The sequence below is a fragment of the Neopsephotus bourkii genome, unplaced genomic scaffold, assembly GCF_033783945.1.
Source record: "Neopsephotus bourkii isolate Nb327-2 ecotype Australia unplaced genomic scaffold, CSIRO-AGI_Nbou_v1 NB_1768, whole genome shotgun sequence".
Lineage (NCBI taxonomy): Eukaryota > Metazoa > Chordata > Aves > Psittaciformes > Psittacidae > Neopsephotus > Neopsephotus bourkii.
This window is the reverse complement of record NW_026902242.1, coordinates 3,927,773-3,953,167: the sequence shown is the minus strand read 5'-3', so window position 1 is coordinate 3,953,167 and position 25,395 is coordinate 3,927,773. Positions and strand designations below refer to the sequence as shown.

At 46.6% G+C, this 25,395-nt stretch overlaps 1 protein-coding gene across 2 annotated transcripts in view; it reads right to left on the bottom strand.

Moving 5' to 3' along the window:
* DPYD (dihydropyrimidine dehydrogenase) overlaps positions 1–25,395 on the bottom strand; it is a 361,213-nt gene that overhangs the window by 239,393 nt on the left and 96,425 nt on the right. For both annotated transcript variants that reach the window (XM_061379095.1, XM_061379096.1), the window contains exon 4: positions 8,282–8,369. In XM_061379095.1, coding sequence (XP_061235079.1) covers positions 8,282–8,369 — 88 coding nt within the window. The remainder of the gene's footprint in view (positions 1–8,281; positions 8,370–25,395) is intronic.

Sequence of the window (25,395 nt, the reverse complement as noted above, 5' to 3'; positions counted from 1 at the left end):
CTAGTAGGGGGGATTTTTTCTCCCTAACTCAAAGACAAAATGGTTCCCAAAGAATTCCCATTCAGGCTGATATTTCACTACCTATGAGAGTTAGATTTTCCCTTTATCTTCAACTCCGGTTCAATGAAACACCTACAGCAATGTGCATTTCCAGTTAAGTAACTTCATTAAGGATTTTCTACATTTTTAGGTTTTGTAATTAAAATCAATATACAAAGCTGTCAAATATTCCTTCTTAAGCTTAATACTACTACATCTCTGTGAAGTATGTTCTCACACTTGAGCTGTGCCACTACAGGCAGCAGAGTAGCTTCAGAGTGGCTTCAGAGAGACGGGGCCAGGGGCAGTGTGAGTACAGGACTAAAATCATGGCTTATTGAAGGAAACCTGCCTCAAAACATTGTGCCAGAGTTCTGTAAGGAAGAGACTGGGACTGAAGTCCTAACGGGACTCAATGAACTCTTAATTTGGGGGAAACAGGATGGAGTACATGCAGGTGGGGTCCAGATTTGGGAAGTTTTGAGACGCTATGGTCATGATTTGACCACAAATAGTGGTAGTGCAAAAGAAAAAGAGGAATCATTCCAGTCCTCTTCCGGTGAGAGCACCATAAGGTGTACCTATGGAGTACATCTTACCATAATAAATACTAAGACATTAGGCAAACTGTATCTTCTAGTCTTAACACTTGAAATAAGTTTTAATGATAAAAGACAGTCCCACCTGAAGCCCAAAGTGTTCCACTCATGTTTGAGAGCAGCAGGGCAAGTCATTTGCACTGCTTCACTAGTGTGATCCAACTGTGCTAAAGTGGACACCTCAAAAGATGCAAAGGAAGTTCAGCTTCAGTGATGATTTGTTTTTCCTGTCTGCCAACAAAAAAGTCTCCCTGTTTCAATTTTACTATTGGCGAACTTAGAACCATAGAATCCCAGACCGGTTTTGGTTGTAAGGGACCTTCAGATCATCCAGTTTCAATCCCCTGCCACGGGTAGGGACACCTTCCACCAGACCAGGTTGCTCCAAGCCCCTGTGTCGAACCTGGCCTTGAACAGTGCCAGGGATGGGGCAGCCACAGCTTCTCTGGGCACCCTGTGCCAGCGCCTCAGCACCCTCACAGGGAAGAGCTTCTGCCTTAGATCTAACCTGAACTTCCCCTGTTTCAGTTTGAACCCATCACCCCTTGTCCTATTGCTACAGACCCTGATGCAGAGTCCCTCCCCAGCATCCTTGTAGCCCCCTTCAGACACTGGAAGCTGCTCTGAGGTCTCCATACAGCTTCTCTTCTCCAGGCTGAACAGCCCCAGTGCTCTCAGCCTGTCTCCATGTGGGAGGTGCTCCAGCCCCTGATCACCCTCGTGGTCTCCTCTGCACTTGCTCCAACAGCTCCATGTCCTGCACGGAGACACCAGAACTGCACACAGCACAATGTCCATGAGAAAGGATCAGAATTAAAGGGATACTGGCTTCTTTAAAATGACCAGGTTACTCCAGGGGATAGCATGATGCAAACTGCCTTAACACTCTGGAGTCATGTTTTTAGATGCTGAACTAATAAGATGACTCAGTGAGCTGGTTTCTTACAGACGTCACAAGAGGAGGCAAATCTAAAAACTAGAATGTTTCTGAATCTTTTAATAAGGTGAATGTCTGCTCCTGCCTTTGTTCACAGAATCATTTTTTCCTGTGTACTTCCATAGAAATAAATGAATATAACTGGATAGGATGTTCTGTGGTTTCCTACATCAAAACGTCAATAAATACTACACTGCTAACACAGGGAACAAAAACAAGCCTTAAACAGACATCAATATTCAGTGGAAACCAGGCAGAGGAGGATCTCCACATGTATCATTTGGAAGCATTATATAATTTGCATGCAAATGAGACTGGTTTTTAGTTGGAAAAAACCCTATTAAAACACATAGGATCAATACTGAGAGACCAGAAGCAATTGCGTTTACTATCGGGAAATGCTCATAGCATCTTTTTGTTCAATTCAATTCAAGAGCTGTTTACATAAATTCATTATGCATCAGGGTGTTCTGATATTGCCGGTTTTCTCCCAAAACAATGAAGAATATGCATTATGATGCTTTGTGTAATAAGAATGAACACAATGACTCCCTTCAGGATTTTGGGGACAGAGTGAAGACTTTCAGAGGAAAGAATCAAAAAAGCGGTAATTCCCTTTTCATCTGGGCTTAGTTTAAGAAAAGGGAGATGCAGCAAAAAACCATAGGGAAATATCACCACCTCCTATCCCCGCTCATGTTCTGCGATGGCTTTAAGACTTCCTCAAGATAGATTGGATTGAAATACTTCCACATAGCAAAGAACCACTATTTAAAGTACGTTGTTATATAAGAAGCATTTTTCACACTGACACACACCAGTTCAAATAGTACAAGAAACGCCCCCGAGTCTGTCACCGCCCCCCCCAATACCTCCCAAAGAAGGAACACAACAGAACGGCAACTTCTCCCAATCATACATATTCTGTATTATAATGGTGATGAGTTTTAATCAATCCCGAAATCTTGCACATCCTTTGACTCGTGTCATCGGAACGGGGCTGTAATTTCACACAGTGTCACTATCTTTCTATGAGGAAGAACGGAAGGAATATCTTGTACTGTCATTTTGTCCTTTGTAGTCTAGAATGTGAGAGATTCCTTAATTGACATAGTGTCATCGCAAAAGTCTATTCTACATAATTACACGATGGCAACTGAAACCAGCTGTCAGCCATTCCATTACACTAAGTACAAACAGACATCTCAAGAAAAGTCACTGTTTCGAGTGCATCAATTTAACACCATTACTACTTTTTCCTTGAAAATGCGGGGTTTTTGTATTTAGTGACCTGGAATATACAAAGATGAACAGAGAAAGCGGAATAAAACAGCCCTTTCCCAAAGCCGGGGCCTCAGAGGAGTACTTAAAGATTAATTGTGATGCATATCTAGATATAATTATTCCCAATCATAGAGCAGCTTTCTGACTTCCACAATCCTTCATTGTATTAACAGGATCCCACTTATAGTGTTTTACATATGAACTGTGACTCATGAGTTTCTACAGCCTTTGCAATGGCATAGAGATGTCCTTTGTTAATTTACTCAGAGTTCTCCTGGCACAGAAAAGCCATCATTCTGCTCCTCTCACCTGTCAGAATCCTCTCCACCTTTTTCCCTTCTCCTTCACTTCATTTTCCCTTAATGATCCCGCAGCTTTTTGTCTCCTGCCTTCCTGTTCCATGCTCTTTTCTTTTTTTCCCATTTCCAGTATATTACCACAAACACTTTTACCTTTACTCCCTCAATCTCTTAAACATTGGGTTGACCCTTAGCCTTTGGTATCCATCTCTATCTTTCTCCCTTGAAGAAATCAATTTCTTTCCTGAAAACCCCACACATTTGCTTTGGGTTTATTGAAACTTAAGCCTGAAATCTGAAAATCTGCTTGTGATTCATAACTTCCCCTGGCATTCATTTCTCTCTCCATTTGCCTCCCAGCATTCCACATAGTTCAGGGACAACCTTTTACCCAGAGGGCAGCGTGGCTTTGCTGGTTTGGGGATTTGGGGTTATCTTGGGAGGGGCTGGTTGTTGTTTTGGGTTTTTTAATGCTAGTCACCAGAAGGCTTACATGTATCTATAAAGTCTGTTAGAAAACGGTTGCTGTGTCAGTTCAGACCAGTTTGTCTTTATCATTAAGGGATTTGGGAGAAGATGGTCTTTCAGAACAAGGAGGAAGCTGTTGACTCAATGTCAGGAATAGTCATAATCCTGCAAGACTTGAGATAAAAATGTGAGAACAGAGAGTTTCAGCGACAAAGTGTGATTTCTGAGTACTAATACCACAAAAGCTACTTCTGCACCCCTAATTCTTCATTATTGACTCAGACTATCAAGGCTGAGTCACTCGCTCTTTATGCCTGTGCAATGTCATATAACTTCATATCCCCATGCCTGAACTGCACCAACAAGTTGTTCTTCAATGCAACTACTCAAACATAAAGGTGTCTGATCACAAACTCCAAGTCCCACCAAATGACGTAAATGCAGAGCTGCTGCTTGCTGAGGGGCAGCATCGTCTGGCACACACTTCTGCTCACAAGTGGTAAACTGGACAAGCTGCAAGTGCTCAGGATGAGAGTTGCTTCTGGAAAGCTCAAGGATTGTCTGCTGCTGCAGGATTTGCTTGTGCCAGCTCTAAAGGGTGACGGGTGCTGGAAGCCCATTTTACCAAGTCCTTTTTGCTTTGGTGTATCAATACAGGAAAAAGAGGACATAAAATCCTAAACTCACTCCTGGTGCTCGCTCAGGGCTAGAATAAAACTTGCCTCTGCAGCAGCTGAATGCTTGCTATTCTTAATGGGTTTTCCTTTTTCAAGAAAGAAGTAACTAAGATGGCACTTGTGCACTGTAAAACAAAGAACATGCACTCTGCAAGGAGGAGGCTGTATTTAAAGAGAGGGCAGCTGGAAGTCAGAATACTTCTTTGGTGCCATGGTGATGTTTAGAAACAAAAGGAGTGATGGGCTCATGGTGAATTTGAAGTCTGGCCTCTGAGAGACACAACTGCAAGAAGAAACACTGATTAGAAAGACACAATAGAATAGATTGTACCTTTATAAAGTGGAGTTGTAATCCAGTTTGTATGGAGAAAAGGGGATGGAAGCTGTGGCCTAAACTCCACCGTGTCACAGCAGCGAGCACAATACAGCATAAGTGACATCCTTCTTCTCAAAGAGGCTCCAGGCTCATTGAGTCTGGCAATTCAATTACCCTCTCAACCCAGAAAGAACCCCTCCTCCCCTGTCTTCTACTCCTGAGCTCGGGTCTAACGACAGAACAGCCACAACAGCTACATTGTACATGGCCTGTAAATATCTAAAAAGCCTCAGGCTTAAGAGAACAAGAATCCCTGACCTTTTAAGATTGCTGGAGCAGTTTGTCAACAAAACAAACTACGAACAATGGAGCTCTTAAATACCTGACAAAGTAATTCATTTGCAGTACGCTGCTGTCTAAATACTCTGTATTAATAATGAATCGTGTTTAAATGAATACCTGCGTGCAATCCCGCTTACTGCTTACACAGGGATGAGGACCAGGGATACGTTGAACTGTATCCCTCCTAAACAAGTAGAAAGGTAACCTGGTGAAGGGAGCTTCTTGAGTGATGAAGATGGCTTCAGAAGTAGGACAGGGACTTCAATAAGTGTAGAAAGTATACCCCAATTTACTGACCTCAAATACTTGAATGTTCTATACTTCACCTATTCCTTTTGTCTCGAAGCTACCAGATATATCGATGAGATTTTGGATTAAAAATGAAAGTTTATCTACAAGGTGAAACCAGACAAAACTATACTTATCCATTTGAAACGTATTTTCAACATGTAAAATATCCTTGATCATGTGAAGTAAATACTTTTATGACATTAACACACAACTATTCAGCAAGCAGATTGCTGCATGATACCTGACTGATTCTGTTGATAAAAGTTTAGGGGGAAATGCATTAAAAAGTGAAAATTTCCTTATTGGTTCCATTAAAAACTTATCAAATTAGGAGTTTTAGTGTGCTTGTCTTGTTTTCTATCTGCTCTAAAAGTGTATGGTGCAGGAAGCCCAGGCACCACAGTGAGAGCACAAGAGGGGAGAGGACACTGCAGGAGCAGCCATGGTAATGGCTCTCTGATAGGGTCATGACTTCACCTGTCTATGGCTTGCTTGGCACAAAACAGGAGTTACAAAGTGTAGTAGTACAAAAACAGTAGCACACACCCATACCTGGAAAAAGAAATCCTATTCCTAAGGAAAACCAGAAGAACTGACAGTTATTTTTGAGGAAGAACAGAGATCTATTTCCCTAAGAAGTTGCTTGGTACATGAATTGCAGAAGGCACAGCCATGGACATGGAGGCCACAAATGCACAGGACTTGATTCTCAGCCCATGACTTCAGCTCTTTGCTAAGCATAGGATAACAGAATGGTTTGGGTTGGATGGACCCTCAAAGTTCATCCAGTCCAACCCCTGCAATGAGCAGGGACACCTTCAACCAGATCAAGTTGCCCAGAACCTCATCCAGCCTGACCTTGAGTGTCTCAACGTGTTTGATTGTGGGGTTTCCTCACTTTTAGGTTTTGGATTTGGGGTTTGGGGGGGGTTGTGTTGGTTTTCTGTTTGGTTGTTTAAGTCAGCACTATAGCTCTTGCAGAGGAATCCTTCCACAACCACTGGATTTCTTCCAACAGGATAAGGAGAGAAAGCAATGGGCAAGCCGATGTAAACTCACACTTGGAACTGGAATTCACAGAGGGATGCAATTTCCCATCCTAACATCTTGGCTAGCAGAAATCAAGTACCTGACTTATTAAAGCTTCCTGCGTGTGGCTGCTTCCTGCTGTCTAAGCAATTATCAGGCATCAATAGGAGGTAAAAGCAGTTACCAAAACTGCTGTATACCTTTCATATAAACTAGTTTCAGAGTGGATACAGTAGCTATGGATAGATAGGTATAGGGTCCAAAAAGAAAGGCTGGAGACACGTTTCAGTCATCTAAGATACTCCATTTTTTCCATAAAGACTATTCAACCTCCTGATGGAATAGCAGTACACTGGTGATGCTTTTTTAAAGCAGGATTTCCTGATAAAGCACAAGTGATCAGGTCACCTGCTCAGGGCAAAACCCTAACGTCTGTAACTTCCAAGATGATTTAATATCTTCAAACAGCCCAAACTCTGTAAGGTTGATCACTGGCCATCTGACAGCTTAAATCTGGACTTACTAAAACCTGGTTCTGACATCTTCCATGGCACTCTTGAGCCCATCTTCTCTGCTTCCTTATTAACAGTTTTTGTTACAACAAACAGTTTTGTTACAACAACAAATCACCCTATCCTACTCCAAGCAACACATAATTCATTTCTTACTAAGAAAATACCATCCTACTATAATACTTGCGTAAATTTTGCTTTAGGTTTCCTAAACAAGCTACAGCACAATGATGACATGGAGACAGGCAGTTTCATTACCGCCTTGTCCCTTCTCTCTTCTGTTTGCCTGCTTCATGATTCCTGAAGAGGTAATAAGCAGCAACACAACACAGAGTATAGTATGGTTGCAAATAGGTACCTACATTCAGGCAAACAAATGCTGCAGTGACAGGATACATGCAGATGCTGAACATAATACCAATTACAGCAAACCATATCAACACACAGTTAATGTTATAATTGATACATGTACCTTTATATCTCCTCTTATCCTAATGTTTCTTGTTAAGATGCAGAATTTACCAGTGTCTTCTCTTCTCATACTACAACACACTGTGTAGTAAAAGCAACGTGGCTGTTAACTTGCACACGGCAGTGCTGCTGTTGCCCACTTCACTCGCGCTTTACCTGGGTTGGCCCTTTCAGCTGCATCTAAATAAGACATGTTAGAGCATAAAATGCAGCCAGAAAAATCTCTGTAGCACCCCCAGTAGATTATGAGTCTAATTGGACTTCTCCAGACAAATAAATCACATAGCACCTAATGACGGGAAGCACATTTTAAAAGGTATGAGGCAGTCAATACCTACTCATCTTTAGGCTATCCAAGGCAGCCTAATTAATCTTGTCACATCAACTTTGATGTCATCCTTGTTTCTAGTTCTAACTGTAAAAAGTCAACTGTAAACTACAAATCCAAATAAAGTCTTCATGTTTTGAAGATTTCGTGATGATTACAGTATAACAGCCTATTAAGAAAGGAAAAGGTACAGGACCTCCAAAGAGGGGTTCTGTTTATTCCCGTTGTATTAATAGTCTAAGTGAGGGACAACATTTGTACTCATCGGAAGGTCTTACTATAAACTGCAGGAAAACATTCCTTGAGATAACCACCTTTGTGCCAAACTGCTGCCCAAAGCAAATTCAAATTATCATCACTTCTTAAAAAAAACCCCAAAAAACAAAAAGCTTTTCAACTAATTCCTCAGGTAGCAGCAAGGTTCAATAATTACATTGCAATGCTCAGGGGTTTGGAATATCATTGCGTATGAAAAGCATCAAACCCCAAAACGTCATCGGAAAGTGATCTCATTTGCTCTATCCATTATCTGTCCAGGCCCAGAACAGAACTAAAGCCAATTAAGAACTGTTCAACTTTAACACATCTGTTGTAAAAACTATTTAAGACTTCGTAGAAAGAAACCCTGAAACACAATCTCAGTAACAGGACTGCTGCTACCTGCTTCCATGTTTTAAGCCTGATGTTACCTTGTTCGCAATACTTGTGATGAATGACTTGATGTCCAGATTAGTTGGGCAACTCTTCTGACAGGGGGCATCTGCACACTTTAAGCATCTACAGGAATAAAGAAAAACATGTCAAGGAGATGAAGAACACAAATGCTGCCAATAAGGTTTTCAAGTTACCATGGTAGAGGATAAGCCACAAAGGAATAATAGAGAGCATCTTCATTAAATTTCTATTTAAAACCTCAAAATTAAAACATGATCATTATTGACTTGCATTCAACACTGACTGGTTATGTTCTGTTGACTCCGTTTTACAAAGACAGGCAGTAGGATGCAGTTACAGACATATGGACTACAGATGTCCCAGTATTAGGAAACAATGCCTAATTACATAGAAGTCACTTTTCCCCTGGCATCCAAGACTGCTCAACTTCTGACCATATCATTCTTCTATTTGAAAAACATCTGTGCTGGGAACCTGTATGTATTCATGTAGTTCTGGAAGTGTCACTGTGGATTACATTCTGGAGATTGGATAATCAGATGTACAAAAGCAACAGTATTTCCACAGCAGAATTACTTTGTCCTGTATGTGCCAAAGATTTAGAACGCTGATAAATTTTCAAGTCACTTCTCTATGAGTTTCCTGTGATATGTTTGTGACCTCTGAAAACAATACTATTGACATTAGGGTCAATAAGACTACTGAAGATTCCCAATGGAAATCCCCAAAATCCTCTTCTTGTCATCCCTAATGACAAAACCGAACTGTGTATTAAAACACAGTAAGTAGCAAGGAATTATTAGCTGTTCCTCCTTAGTCATCCATGAGGACAGAATCACAGAATCAACCAGGCTGTGAAAGACCTTTAAGATCATCAAGTCCAACCATCACCTCAGCACTGCCAAGGCCACCACTAACCCATGTCACTAACAGTGACATACACAGTGATGTACAGCTCTGGTTGCATGCACAAGTCCCATCTAAGAATTAAGCTCTCAGGGTATTCTATGCAATCTGCAGTAAGGAAATGCAACAATAAATTAAAAAGCAAAGGTAAAAGTACATGTTTTCAGTTTTACATAGAGAATCCCAGACTGGTTTGGGTTGGAAGGGACCTTAAGATCATCCAGTTCCAACCCCCTGCCATGGGCAGGGACACCTCACACTAGACCATGTCACCCAAAGCTCTGTACAACCTGGCCTTGAACACTGCCAGGGATGGAGAATCCAATCGCATAAATATCTATCACAGGTCAAATGCCACACTACCATTATCTCAGAACTCATTCAGTTATCCCAGATGCTCTTTCAAGATCCTTTCTTTATCAGAATTCATGTAAATTCATTGTGGGTTTTACAATATATGGAAAAAGAAAGAAAACCTGGGTTTTATGTATTATCTGAGCAAACTACTGAAGTTCCTCTAGTCCACCTTTAGGAGTGGTACTTGTTACTGGAACAGGGTATTTTCAACCGTGGACTACATGCACAAGGAAATGACAATCATATTAAAAGGAATGAAATGCTTCAAATACCTGCAGTGAAAAGCTGGCCTCATTGTCAGTCACAGACACTGCTTTTGGTTTGCTTTGGGGATATTTTGGTTGGGTATTTTCAATTAAGAGTGGAATAAAAGAGAAGACCAAGCCAGTTAAGTAAAAGATTAGTCTTTCACCTTCCTATTCATTATCATCTGGCTGGGTACTGGCACCAGCAAAATGTGAAGGCACTTGGGAGAGGCTGTTTGGATTCTCTCACCGAACTAGTAGTGATGGGGAAAAGATCCCAGGGGATACGTTTAAAGCAAAAAAAGGTCTCAGAGGCTGCAAAAGCTAAGAAATCTGATAAAGCCAAATCCAGGTCCAACACCAGAGCAGATTACTAGTTCTAGTAGCCCTAGAGGGGTCTGGCATAACAATCATAGAATCATAGAACAGTTAGGGTTGGAAAGGACCTTAAGATCATCTAGTCCCAACTCCTCTGCGATGGGCAGAGACACCTCACACTAAACCATGTCACCCAAGGCTTCGGCCAACCTGGTCTTGAACACCACCAGGGATGGAGCATTCACAACCTCCCTGGACAACCTATTCCAGTGCCTCACCACCCTAACAGGAAAGAATGTCCTCCTTATAACCAATCTAAACTTCCCCTGTTTAAGTTTTAACCCATTACCCTTTGTCCTATCACTACAGTCCCTAATGAAGAGTCCATCCCCAGCATCCCTATAGGCCCCCTTCAGATACTGGAAGGCTGCTATGAGGTCTCCACGCAGCCTTCTCTTCTCCAGGCTGAACAGCCCCAACTTTCTCAGCCGATCTTCATATGGGAGGTGCTCCAGTCCCCTGATCATCCTCGTGGCCCTCCTCTGGACTTGTTCCAACAGTTCCATGTCCTTTTTATGTTGAGGACACCAGAACTGCACACAATACTCCAAGTGAGGTCTCACGAGAGCAGAATAAAGGGGCAGGATCACCTCCTTCGATCTGCTGGTCACGCTCCTTTTGATGCAGCCCAGGATACGGTTGGCTTTCTGGGCTGCAAGCGCACACTGAAGCCGGCTCATGTTCATTTTCTCATTGACCAGCACCCCCAAGTCCTTCTCCGCAGGGCTGCTCTGAATCTCTTCTCTGCCCAGCCTGTAGCTGTGCCTGGGATTGCTCCAACCCAGGTGCAGGACCTTGCACTTGGCATGGTTAAACTTCATGAGGTTGGCATCAGCCCACCTCACAAGCTTGTCAAGGTCCCTCTGGATGGCATTCCTTCCCTCCAGCGTATCAACTGAACCACACAGCTTGGTGTCATCGGCAAACTTGCTGAGGGCGCACTCAATCCCACTGTCCATGTCAGTGACGAAGATGTTAAACAAGACAGGTCCCAACACTGATCCCTGAGGGACACCACTCGTTACTGGAAGAGCACAGTAAGTTTAGCTGTGATTTCAATATACCTTAAATATATGCTGCCCAGCACTACCCACTGATAGACCCATGTTCTGAAAGCCTTAACAAGCAAAAGCAGGCCAGTCAGGACCTCAGAGGGTTGATGTGGCCAGAGCACTGAGTCAAGAGGTCTTAGCATTCTAAGCAGACTGAAAGGCTGTAAAGTTTTAGTACTAGAAGCTGGAGAAAAAGGAGATACACTAGACAAAATACACAAGTATGCGGGCCTGGATGATCATTTTGCCTAGTAGGCAGGAAGGAAAGAACAGGGGTGGTTTAAAAAAGGCAACAATCCCATTCCGACTTTTTGATCTTCACTCTCCTAAACATAGTCCCCTTTAAAATACAACAGTCCTGTGTCCAAGAACAAAAGAATGGCATTTCACATCAAAAGCATTTATTTCGATTATATAGAGAATAATTTCATGTAAAAAATGACTAGAATGGCACCTAGCAGCATAAGGCTGCGTGGAGACCTCAGAGCAGCTTCCAGTGTCTGAAGGGGGCTACAAGGATGCTGGAGAGGAATTCTGCATCAGGGACTGTAGTGATCGGACAAGGGGTGATGGGTTGTCGTAATTTAACCCCAGACAAGACAGCTTGTCCACTCACTCCCCCCCCTTCTTGCCCTCCCCCTACTCTCGGAGGGATGGAGAGGAGAATCAGAAAGAATGCAACTCCCACAGGTTGAGATAAGAACAGTTTAGTAACTAAGGTATAACACAAATCACTACCGCTACCACCAATAATAGTAATGATAAAGGAAATAACAAGGGAAGAGAATACAACACCCCATCACCAGCCGACCGATAACTCGCCCCTCATCCAGCCCGACCAAGCACCGACCGATACCTCCTCCAACCCTGCCGTTCACTTAGCCCTTCTGGGTAACTCCCCAGTTCCCCCCTGGGCATGACGTGCTGTGGTATGGAATACCTCTTTGGTCAGTTTGGGTCAGGTGTCCTGCCTCTGCTTCCTCCCGGCTCCCCTCCTCCCTGGCAGAGCATGAGGCTCACAGAGTCCTTGGCCAAACCAAAACATCATTGTTTTCAGCTCTGTTCCCAGCTGAAAGTCAAAACACAGCACTGCACCAGCTACCAAGAAGGAGAAAAATGACTGCTACTGCTGAACCCAGGACATTATCCACCCCTTATTCCATACCATTCACGTCATGCTCAGATCCCACATTTTCAATATACCATCACTCTTATCTAAGTGCACTCTCATCGTAGTGCATGGGCCAGTCCCTATAAAGCTGCTGAGTCCATCTGGTCCATGATGTCAGGCTCCATCTCTTGTAACAGTCTTTCAGAGCAGGAGAGGCTGTGTGCAGTGTTCACACTTGTGAATAACCTGGGCAATAGTGTCCATTGCTAAGTCCACCCCTCGATCATGAGTCCATCTCTATGTTGCATCTCTGCTCTGTTGGCCTTAAGGGTCATGGGCCCACCAGGCTCAAAATAATTCACTGTCCTTCCATCTCCAATGCTTCCAAAGCACTGGAGGGGCCCAGTGGACTAGATACTTGCCCATACTGTCCCACATGCCCTGCCACTCATGACTGTCCAGCCTTGGGGAAAACCTCTTGGTCCTCCCATATTGTTGTCTAACCCCAGACAAGACCCAAACCCGACTCTGCTTAAATTTTGGGATCAGACACAATGGTGGTGGGTAAAACACACTCTGCATGTGTGCCAACATAGTGAACACCATCACAATCAGCAGGCAGGTCCCAAGGGTACCCAAAGGCCATTCAAAACCTTCAGAACTCTCAAACGATGCTGCTGTACTTGTCACTGGGGCTGGTGTAGCTGCTGTGCTTGTCACTGGGGCTGGTGTAGCTGCTGTGCTTGCCGGCTCTCCCACCACCAGCTTCTCTTTTCCTGAGTCCAGCTCTTCCTCCTCTGCCTTGCTGGGAAATGCTGCGGGGTCTCCTGCGTCCTCCTGGGGCTCGGCGGGCGGCTTCCGGGGAAAGTTCTCGGCCGTCGCGGGGCTGGGCTCGGCCGCGGGGCTCGGCTCCTCCGCAGGGCTCGGCTCCTCCGCTGCCTCCTCCCGCTCCTCGACCGCCCCGACCTCCTCCACCGGCAGCCGTCCCCTTGCGGCCTCCGGTCCCGCTCCTGCTTGGTCCCCGGGGCCGCTCTCCCGGGCCGCTTCAGCAGCCACCGGCTCCCGGGCCCGCTCTCCCTGGGCTCCCCGCAGCCTCACGCAGACGGAGGCGAGGGCGAGGGCCAGGACGGTGAGGAGCAGCCGGACGGCCAGGGACCAGTCCACGGCCACGTCCGTCCCGCCCTGCTGCTGGAGCCCACCCGTATTACAAGCCATTGCCATAAAGTACAGTGAGACAGGAACCTTAGCCCAAGCCCCACACTTGATAAACACTAACACAGCAAATACCGGCTCTAAGTAAGTTACAACATTCTGAAGCTGTGAGATCAAGAGGAACAACTCTGAGAGCCAATAAATCAGCATTGTGACGAGTGACTATTAATCCGGTCAGATCTGTCGTTATCTCAACCCCTTTGAGCCCCACGTTGGGCGCCAAAAAGAACTGTCGTGGTTTAACCCCAGCCAGACAGCTTGTGCACTCACTCCACCCCCTTCTTGCCCTCCCCCTACTCCTGGAGGGACGGAGAGGAGAATCAGAAAGAATGCAACTCCCACGGGTTGAGATAAGAACAGTTTAGTAACTAAGGTATAACACAAATCACTACTGCTACCACCAATAATAGTAATGATAAAGGAAATAACAAGGGAAGAGAATACAACACCCCATCACCAGGCGACCGATAACTCGCCCCCCCCTCCAGCCCGACCAAGCACCGACCAATACCTTCTCCAGCCCCTGCAGTCCACCTGCCCTTCCGGGTAACTCCCCAGTTACATCCAGGGCATGACGTGCTGTGGTATGGAAGACCTCTTTGGTCAGTTTGGCTCAGGTGTCCTGTCTCTGCTTCCTCCCAGCTTCCCTCCTCCCTGGCACAGCATGAGGCCCACAAAGTCCTTGGCCAAACCAAAACGTCATTGTTATCAGCTCTGTTCCCAGCTGAAAGTCAAAACACAGCACTGCACCAGCTACCAAGAAAGAGAAAAATGACTGCTACTGCTGAACCCAGGACATGGGTTCACACTGAAATGGGAAGTTCAGGTTAGATCTAAGGCAGAAGCTCTTCCCTGTGAGGGTGCTGAGGCACTGGCACAGGGTGCCCAGAGAAGCTGTGGCTGCCCCATCCCTGGCAGTGTTCAAGGCCAGATTGGACACAGGGGCTTGGAGCAGCCTGCTCTAGTGTGAGGTGTCCCTGCCTGTGGCAGGTATTGAAGATGGATGAGCTGAAGGTCCTTTCCAACCCAAACCAGTCTGACGGTACGTTCTATGACAAGCAGTGCACACATTCCCCATTGTGGCGAACAAGCATCTTCAGCACATTATTTTCCTTTGGATTTTTGAGCTGTTTCCACAAGTAACAGCTGTTGGAAATGTCACCTACTGGGAGGGGGGGGGGTGGTGGTGGTGGTAACACAAACTGGAATGTGAGTTTTGGGGAGGAGGGAAGGGTGCCATGAATATGCCAGGCCAGACTTTCGCTTATAATAATACCATCTTCTGCTTCTCTGAGCACTCTGCAGACTAAAGTGCACCAGCCTGCCATTAATCCCACTTATCACCCTGACAGCTCAGTAATTACACTCCCGCTCTAGCTAGGTACTGTAAGGTACTGTAGTCCTAATAAAACATCAAGCACTGCGCGGAATGCATGCTGGTGAGGTGTTTTATTAAACTTGGGGGGTTGATCATCAAGTGACATTAGTGTTGACCTACTTTCCTATCTGACAATAAATTATCCTTTGACTGTACCATAATAGATATTACAGAGTACATTTACTGTACCGAGGAGCAAAGGTATTGCATCTTAGTGAACCAGGCACAAGAAAAAAAACATAAATAAAAATAGGAGAATCACCCACCACAAAGTTATTACGTAAATTGCTTCAAGGGATTGATCCTTTCAAAAATCACAGAAAAAATATCATGCTGATGAGAATGCACCAACAATTACCACGAGCTTCAATTCCACATATATGTCCTCATGTGAAGGACTCCCACATATCCCATAAGAAGAAACAGTTAAGTATTACACTGCTTTCCTTTTTCTGGAAATGTATTCCCACCCTGTGAATTCCCACTCTGTTATTCTACAAGGTTATTCCACTACTTTGCTTTTAGCTCAAGATAACTTGAACAACAAGGTAGAAGCTGAGATTCCATTTCTCTCCTTCACCAAATTGCAGTGAAGAGCTCCATGATCATGATTTGCTACAGCAAAAGGCAAAATAAACACACCCGCCCCCCCCAAAATAAAACCACAAAACCCACCCAGAGAAATGAAATATCCATGGTTTTAAGTGGTCTTATTATTCTGGGCTGCATAAATACACAAAGTATCAGATAAAGCCAGACCTATGCTAATCTTAGCATATATAGTTCAGCATGTCTTAGTAAAAATATAGGAGAGAATCCTTCCAATACCCCATTACCATTTTTTCCCCTATTTATTCATGGAACAGCATCTACTTCAGAAACACGGAGCCTGGGTGTTGTACGTTAAAAGATGCAATTCACAATATTCACTTCACATGCATATCGATTTCCATGTAAAAGGCAACACCAGAATCTGCATCGCTAAACCCCAAACTCCAGGAACTCAAAGGAATGCTGTTTTCCATTCTGGAAGCACTTAGCTGTTACTTCAACCCAGTCTCACAGTGAAATGGTAAATTAAGTTAGCTATAAACCCCCTACCAATGCTATGCAACTATAGCATATTTATATAAATATTTATGCAAATATTATAATTTGGCATCGCTTTAGAGACATGCCTGTGACTATGTAATGACAGAAAATCATGTTTCCCACACATTCAAGCTCAAAATTTACATCTTTTACCCAACGGTGTTAAATTATACATATGTATCCTCAGCGAACTTCAAATCTTTAACTTCTTCTGTTTCAGTGTTGCAAAACTCAAGTTATTTATTCAGGTGAGCGCGACTGTAAATCTCTCTCAGGCACACAATAATGCAAGCAAATGATGCTTATGCAGTAGCCCAACATTATCAGCTATCAGGGTTATACCTATCCATTTTGTCAGGGCAAAGGGCAAAACACCTAAAGCCACTCACAAACACAAACCCATTCAATTGACCTCCACTAGCATGGGTACTAATAAAACCCAACCCCAACACAAAAAAAACACCAACCACCATCAAAACCCACTCCTCAACACAGAAAGCAGCAGATGACGAACATCTGAGATGACAAAACGAAAAGGCACTTCAGAAGTGGTGATTTTTATTTCCTAATGGAATGATAAAGGGAAAAATGGAATAGCTAAATAAAAGTTGCAAATTTCTGGAATACACAGTACCCGTTGGGATAAAAGATGCAAGAAGCCATGAGGTATATCTGTGCATAAAAAGGAATAGAAAGCAAATGAGGAAAATAAAGGATAAAAAAGGAGCAAATTTCTCTATCAAAATCTTTCCCTTACGAAAAAATGATACCAGAAACCAGTTCTCTCATGCACACAGGAGTAAAAGAAGCTATAAGCCAAGACTAATCTTCAAGTAATAGTTTTCGTTGTTTCACTGTTAAAAGTATTACTGTGTTTTATCTTAAGGTTAAAACATCTGACCACCAGGCAGTCTAATTTCTAGGTCTAGACTACATCATTCCATGTGTTTGCTTTTAAACAAAGAGGAGACATTTAGTTCTATCATTACCTAAACCTGCAGTGAAGGACTGTCTACCTGGCAATATTACCTGAAGTGCAATCAAATGTGTGTTGGAAGGCCGGGTGTGAAAAAGATCATCTGGAGGAATATTTGACAACAGATTGCTGCTGATAACCTATCAAATTCTCATCCATCACAAAACAGGTCCAAATAACCTTTATCATGCTTAGTGTTGGCAGAGGTTTGGAAGCAGACGAAATCCTGATGCACTTATGTGGCTTTCTGCAGGGCACAAAGAGTCATTTTGAAAAAAAGGCTTCCAGCTCTTCTATTTGTAGAAGCTTCTAAAACTTTATCCCCTAGATAGAGTATACCCATGCAGCAGTTTTACTAAGGCCTCACAGTGATGCTCTGTATCCACTTCCTGACGCTTTGGTCACTTAATTTTAGGAGAATGGGAGAGCTGATTCAACCCAACGAACTAGAGGACAGTTTGCACAGCAGACCCAGTTCCCATGTCAAGGCTATGAGACAAGGGGGCACAAAATCACAAAATGGAATATAGAAACCTTTGGAATTCATTTTAAGTAATGTTAAGTTTGATGGCTTTGTAACAGTAGCAATGGAAAATTATTGACATGCATGATACACAGAGGAAAAAACAAACAGAGTACAGCTAGAGAATATACTGAGAATTCTCACGAGATAAATCGCTATAGTTGACACAGTTTTAAGTGAAACAGTCTAGAAGAACAGGAGACAGGGATAAGGAGTATCTGGGAATGGCAGGTGTCCAGGATGGGCTACAGTTAAACTAACTGATAAGTAGGAGGACAGGAGGATTATGATGCCTCTGGTGCTAACGAACCAATTAAACTGGTATGAGCATCTACTGCCCGTGCTTCAAAGGCTGCCACAAGTGATGAAGATTGATGGAAGAAGTAAAGGACCCTCAGAGACCACCACCCCAATTCGGTACGCATGCGGGGAACTTTCTGGAAAATGATGTAAGCCCTATGCAGCCTCATGGATATGTATGCATGTATGTGTGTATGGCCAGGGACTATAAAAGGATGGCTTGTGTGGCAACTGGGGAACACACGTTAGGAGGCGCTATCCCCCGTGCCTCCTGGCACCGCAATAAAGAATACCTGCTTGTCAGCGTGAAAACTTTGTTGGCAAGTTTGCGCCTGGAGTTTTCTCCGAATCAGTTCTCATCAGCACGCACAACAGAAAATGTGTTTATAGCCACTCAGGCTACCACTAACAGGGCGAGAAGCCCGATACTCCCATACAGAGCCATATGCAGGGGTGCAATAAGCCACCAAATGCTGCGTACAGAAAGAGGTGACCCTGCCTCTGGTACCTGCAACGTCTTCACTGAAGCAGTGTACGCTCGCAGCCCAGAAAGCCAACTGTATCCCAGCCTGCAGCACAAGAAGCACCAGCAGCAGGCCCAGGGAGCTGATTCTCTCCCTCTCATCTGCTGTCATGAGACCCCACCTGCAATTAAGCTCTGGGTCCCCTACACAACAGGGATTTTCACCTGTTGCAGAGGGTCCAGAGAAGGCCGTGAAGATGATCAGAGGGCTGGAGCACCTCTCCTGGGAAGACAGGCAGAGTTGGGGCTCATCAGCCTGGAGAAGAGAAGGCTCCACCTAGGCCTCAGAGGAGCCTTTCAACACACAAAGGGGACCTACAAGGAAGCCGGAGAAGGACTTTTTACAAGGTGACATAGTAATAGGACAAAGCAGAACGGCTTCTATCGGAAAGAGGGTAGATTTAGATATGAAGAAGATGTTCTCTACTGTGAGGGTGGTGAGACGCTGCCACACATTGCACCGAGAACCTCTGGTGCTCCATCCCAGGCACTGTTCAAGGCCAGGCTGGACACAGTGGCTTGGAGCAGCCTGCTCTAGTGGGAGGTGTCTGTCCCTGCCTGTGGCAGGGGGTTGAAGCTGGATGAGCTTGAATGTCGCTTCCAATCAAAACCGTTCTCTGATTCTACGATTGCAGTCTGTGTATATATATATAAATATTACAACCACTGCCACGGGCAGGGACACCACACATGAGAGCAGCTTACTGCAGAAGTGTCCAGCTGTGTGCTCCCTGTGTCCAACCAGGCCTTGCACACTGCCAGGGATGGGGCAGCCACAGCTTCTCTGGGCACCCTGGGCCAGCGCCTCAGCACCCTCACAGGGAACACCTTCTTCCCATAGGAAATGAAATTAAATCCTGTTCCCACTTGCTACCTTTCTGTGTCTTGAAAATGTTTCTCTGCCGGAAAAAACACCTGACCTTTCAGGCAAGCAACACTCTCAACACGTGATTCACGGCCAGTCCAGGGAAAGGCAACAGCAGACAAGAGCACAGCAAACAAGTGCACAGCACTGCACAGCACACACAGCACAGCAGTGCACAGCACAGTACTGCGCAGCTCAGCACAGCAAACAACAGCGAATCACAGCACAGCATGCCAAAAAGAAAAGCCCTAATTCCAAGTGCCGGGATGAAGCACTGCAATGCGTGCACACATATATCTCTCTGTATGTATTTATATAGAGACAAAAAATCATATGTACACACACTCATGTAGATACATACTTGTAGATATATATACACACATACATAGACTCGTGCAGGGGAAAGGCCAAAGAATGCCACAGCTTTGCTGCCCCAACAGCCAGATCCAGACTGAGCTCTGGCCCACACCACAGAGGGACGAGGACAAGAACAACCCAAAACTGCCACCAGCCGCCTTCCCACCACCACCACTGCAAAACATTGGGAAGCACACCCATCAGCTTCGCAGGGACAGCGCTGACAGACCCATCCCTGCTCCTTGCACATGAAATTCACCTCCCCAGAAAACATCACTGGGATGGGAAACCATCGTGGGCTGGGAAAGCATGACTTAGGACAGGGAATCATCAGCAGGGCAGGAAACCACTGCAAGGGGAAGCATTGGCTTCCATTGTCTGCCAGGCTGCCAGAGCAGCCACCATTGGTGGAACCTTGGGTGGCTCCTCTTGGAGAGGGGGCGTTGGCCCAAGCCCAACTGACACTGACCAACGGTCACGGCAGGTACAGCAGCAGCTCCTGCTCCTCCTGATGCTCCTGCCCCGCAGGTAACCCCAGGCCCGCTCTGCCGGCCACTTTCTCACCCCAGCACCTCCCTCTGCTTCTCCCAACAGAGAGGTTTCCCCTCCACCTGCCAGTGCCATTGCAAGTGTCTGGTCTGAGCCCCAGCGCTCTGCCCATGGCGAGACGTCCCTCTACTCGTGACCTACCCCCCGTCCCGGGGGTGCTGCTGCCCTTGGGGCCTACCCAGGACCTGCCTGGTCACCACCACCTGGCTCAGGGAGGGTCAGGGCCCCCCGTGCAGCTCCCCCCCGCAGCACAGCTACCCTGCGCCCATGGCCAGGAGGCGACCTCCACCAAGGACCGAGCACCCATGGAGGACACTGGCCACTCTGCCAGGCCCCACTGGCTTGGCCCGGCTCTGCCCACCTTCGAGAACCCCACAGGTGAGCACTGGGGGCTGAGGAGCCTGAGCACAGGCAGCCAAGCTGAGCAAAGCTTGCATCGCCCTGCGCCTGCCTTGCCTTTGCTTGCTTTTGCAGCAGCAGTGACCACCCCAGCAGCTCTGGCACAGCCCATGCAGCTGCTCCAGCACGGAACAGCCACCTTCACAGAGGCCCTTCCCGAGCAGGCAGCGGACACCAGCTTCAGCCATCAGCTCGCCTGCTCTGACACCGCACACAGAGGTGACACCATCCCAGATGTCCCCGACTGGCCTGCATTCCTCTGCCAGTACCCTGAACTCTCCGAGTACGTTCCACAGGGTGGCAGCGTGGCGGGGGGCGCGGGGGGGGGGGGGTAGGTGACACTGAGCACGCTGTCCCTCATGTCTCCATTCCCCCAACAGCCTCACCATCACCGACTTCTTCACGGAGCTCCTTGACTTCTTGGAGTGCCAGGCCCGCGGCAACGGCCCGCAACTCAGCCCCTCGCACCCCTTAACTGAGAGCTCTCTGGAGAGCTCAGGGCAGAGCTCCGAGGAGGCTGCGGAGGCTGCAGGGGACCACGCTGCACAGACACCCTGCAGGGAACCCCTGACACCAACTACACAGGATCTGAGCCTGAGCCCCTCCAGCCAGCCCAGGGTGCTTCGAACCCACTTGAAACAGCAGAGCCCACAGGCCAACCCCTTGCCTGCACCCCTGCGCCAAGCATCCCTCATAGACAAGCTGGTGCAGGAAGCACTCCACAGGCAGCCCAGGGTGCTTCTAACCCGCCTGACACTGCAGAGACCACATGCCAGCCCCTCGCCTGCGTCCCTGCACCATGCACCAAGCACAGACACACTGGTGCACGAGGCACTCTACAGGCAGCCAAGAGTGCTTCGGACACGCTTCAGGCCGCCCAAGCGCCCTGAGCCAGCCAGCACCACCACAGACCAAGAGTCCTCCCAGCACAGCAGGGCCCCACCAAAGAAGAGGAGGAAGAAGATGGTGTTGCCCCGGCTCCGCAAGCGCTAGGAAACGCTGCGCGGTGGGCACACGCACGGACAGTGTGAGACCTGCCATGACATCACTGCTATGGAGTAAAAGTAGACACTGTCCTGATTTCAGCTGGCATAGAGGTATTTTTTTCCTGGCAGCTGGCGCAGTGCTGTGGTTGGGCTTCAGTCTCAGGACACTGCAGATAACACACGGAGGTTTCAGTTGTTGCTCAGTAGGCACTCACCACCATCAAGCACTTTTCAGTCTCCCATGCTCTGCCATGGGGAGGGGCACGGGAAGCCAGGAGGGAGCAGAGACAGGACACCTCACCCAAACTACCCAGAGGGGGATTCCACACCACACCACGTCATGCCCACGATCTAACCTGGAGGGAGTTACCCAAAAGGTACCAACCACTGCTTGGGTCGGGCTGGGCACAGACCTGAGGGTGCTCAGCAACTGTATTGTGCATCACTGTTGTTTACTGGGCTGCAGGGCCCCTTCAGAGCTGCCTATTGATGCACACGCTGGGACCAGCGGCAGCTGGTCTTTGTGTCAAATTGACAAAGGATGCGTTCAGCACCATTGCCAACCCACCGGAGAGCTGGCATGTGCCGCCTCCAACCACAGAAACAGAAACTGCAGCTACTCCAGCAACAGCAACAGGCACTGCAGACACTGCAAGCACTGCAAAAGGAACTGCAGAACTGCAATCCCAGCAACAGCTGCTGCAGCCACACCAACCACAGCAACACGCACTGCAGCCACTCCAATGTCACTGGTATATTGCAGGTGCTCTGGACCTTGCCCCTCTTCCAGTGCAGTGTGGATCAGTCCATGGCAGATGGTAGGGCTGTGTTTCCACCTCTGTCTCGGTCGGTTCCGGCTGTGCTGAACGCCTCTCCAATTAAAGGGGAACTGCCATTTCTGCTCGTTCTTCCTTGCAGTTCGTGTACCCGTAGCTTGGTGTGTTTTCCATCTAGGAAATCTAGGAGTCAGGTGGGTTTTCCATCTCACTTCCTCCTGTCCTGTCTCTGGCCTCACAGGTAAAAGCACAGGGTACCCCGTGGCGTCTGGCTTCCATATCCTCCCCCTGCAGAGGAAGGAGGCTTCTGCCAATAGCACAACACTCTACCCTAATATCATCAAGGGCCACAACCCATTTCTATTTCTGGAGTGACAGGGGAAGCCTAACTGAAGTAAACCTGACTCGCAAGCACTGGGAAAAGCATCCCACTCTCACTGGCCCACAGGCTCCATGCACCCTGGGCACAGAGTAGCTCATGACAAGGTATTTCTAGGACACAAAAATGGCCTTTTGGAATAGCTGCTGTAGAGAAGGAGGAAACGCAGCAGCTCTCCACCTTGCCTGCTCTCTCTCGTGCGGCTCCTGAAGGGCAAACAACAGCAAGTGCCAACGGCGACCACAGCACTGCACCGGCAGCAACATCGCTCCAACCGAGACTCCCCGATTCCCATCCATGAGCTGATCCGCCCACTGCAGAGCCAAGCAGTGACCAGCAGGACCCGCTCACCCTTTAACAGCTACATCCAGCCACTGCAAAAGTCTCATGCGGGGTGGAGGCTAACGGTACACTGTCATGGCCTGAAGGAATCACAGAATCCTACAACGCTTGGGGTAGGAAAGACCCTCAAGATCGTTCAGTTCCCAGCCCCTGCCACAGCCAGGGACACCTCACACTACAGCAGCTTGCTCCAAGCCCCGGCCAACCTGCAATCCACCCTCCAAGGCCGCACACAGACATTCCCAGTGCTCAACTTGACATTTTTGTGTCAACATGACTTGACTGGGACTTGATTTTGTGACAACATGACTTGATTGCTTCATCAATCAAATTGCCGCCAGAAACAAACCCCATCCTCAGTGGTGCTTCCAATTCTGGAGAGACTTTCACCACGCAAGAAGAACAGAGGGGGTCAGGGCTTCCTTTCTATTAGCTGTACCTACAGCACCTGCACAAAACAGCTCTCTTGTGCCTGCCCCACCAGCTCCTCAGCAACTGACCTGGAAAACCCTCAGCTGAGGATGCACACAATTCCCAAACACCACCCTGGGGAGAAATAAAAAAGCAGCCACCTGCCTTACACGGGATGAGATCCAGCATGAGCAGCCTCTGACAGGACCCCAAAGCTCTGCCCTACAACCTCAGAGGCCCACTTAAAGACAAAGCCCCCACTGCTACCCAGGAGCTCAAGCCCCTCTCTCATCCTAGTCCCTGCCAGCCCGGCCTTATTCTCCTCCAGGAACTGGCAGCATTGCTCACCTTTGCAGGGCACGGGCTACTTCCCCCAGTGACATCTACGGGCCACTGCCAAAACAGGCCGTGCCACAGCTCCAGCACATGGCCCCACATGGCATCCTGCCACAAGGACATCAACCACGCAGCTGCTTGCCTGCACCCTTCTCATCCTTCAGACACCAGAGACAGACCCCACATTGCTGCAGGGCCCCTTCAGAGCTGCCTAGCGATGTAGACGCTGGGACCACTGGCAGCTCTTTGTGTCACCTTGAGAAAGGATGCACCGTTGCCAACACACTCGAGAGCTGGAACGTGCCACCTCCAGCAATGTATTCCTACTCCCTTGCTCCACAAACAAGAGAACCAGAACCAGCTTTGCCATTGAAGCCTCTCTTGTGCTCTTGCCCATTCCAGACAGCTCACTTTCAGCAGTGCCCTTGCTCACGTGTATTGGTAACAGGGCAGAAGACGTTTGTCTGCCAAAGGTGGAAACAGCCGCTGCCTCACTCACAGAGATCCACCTATCATGCTCCTTGAAAAGTAAGTAGCTTTTCCACTCCTCAAAAAGGAAACACTGAAAATCCCTGCCATTGGGACCTGGGGAATCTACCCTAGCAGATCCACTGGTTACATTAAAAGTAGGGATGAGAGGAAATAAAGCGGAATTTTGGTGGATACAGGAGCAACTTCTTTGGTGTTAAATCAGAGAGAAAAGAATTCGTTACAGATGTGGGAGCTACTGGCCACCAAGAAAAAGAAAAAAAAAAAAGATAAAAAAAAGGAGAGGCATTCTTCCTGAAACCTTTAAAGTACAAATTGGGAAAACAAATAGGAATGCATAAATTTTTATGCATGCCAAATTCTCTAAAATCTTTATTAGGGCAGGAAGCAACATTTAAAGAAGGCAAAATGGAATTCAGAGTTAAAAACAATTAACTGCGGTTTTGAGTTTATCTTTAATTCAACAGAAAAGCAAAAAGGAGGACCTCCCTGAAACAGAAGGAATCCTTAATCAGGTGTATGTGGGAGTACGGGCATCTGAAGTTCCAAGTGAGGCAAAAAACGCTTTGCCTGTTAAAGTGGAAATAAAAAAGGGGGGCCTGCCCAATTAGAATAAAACAGTATCCCTTCAAATTAGAAGAGCAAAGGGAATAAAAAAAACAGATAAGTTTTAAAATACAGATTATTAATTGAATGTGAATTGGAATATAATACTCCTATCTGGACAGTAAAGGAATATGATGGGAAAAGTTGCACACTGGTTCATGATCTCAGGGCAAGCAACAAAATTGCAGAGGATATTCATCCGGTAGTAGCTAATTTGCATGACTTATTGACTAAATTGAATAATAATCAGCAATGGTTTGCCGTCCTGGATTTCAAGGACGCTTTCTTTTGCTTACCGTTAGCCAAAGAAAGCCAAAATTTACCTGCTTTTGAATGGGTAAATCCTGATGCAGGAAGGGAAACTCAATTAACTTGGACAGTATTACCACAGGGGTTTAAAAACAGTCCAGCCAGTTTTGGAAATCAGCTGGCATGAGAACTAGAATCATGGAAGCCACCTGCTCAGATGGGGACTCTGTTACAGTATCTGGATGACCTGTGAATTGCTACAGAAACACGGGAAGAATGCATCCGGTAGGCAGTGGAATTGTTCCATTTTCTGGGACTGAGTGGTTATCGG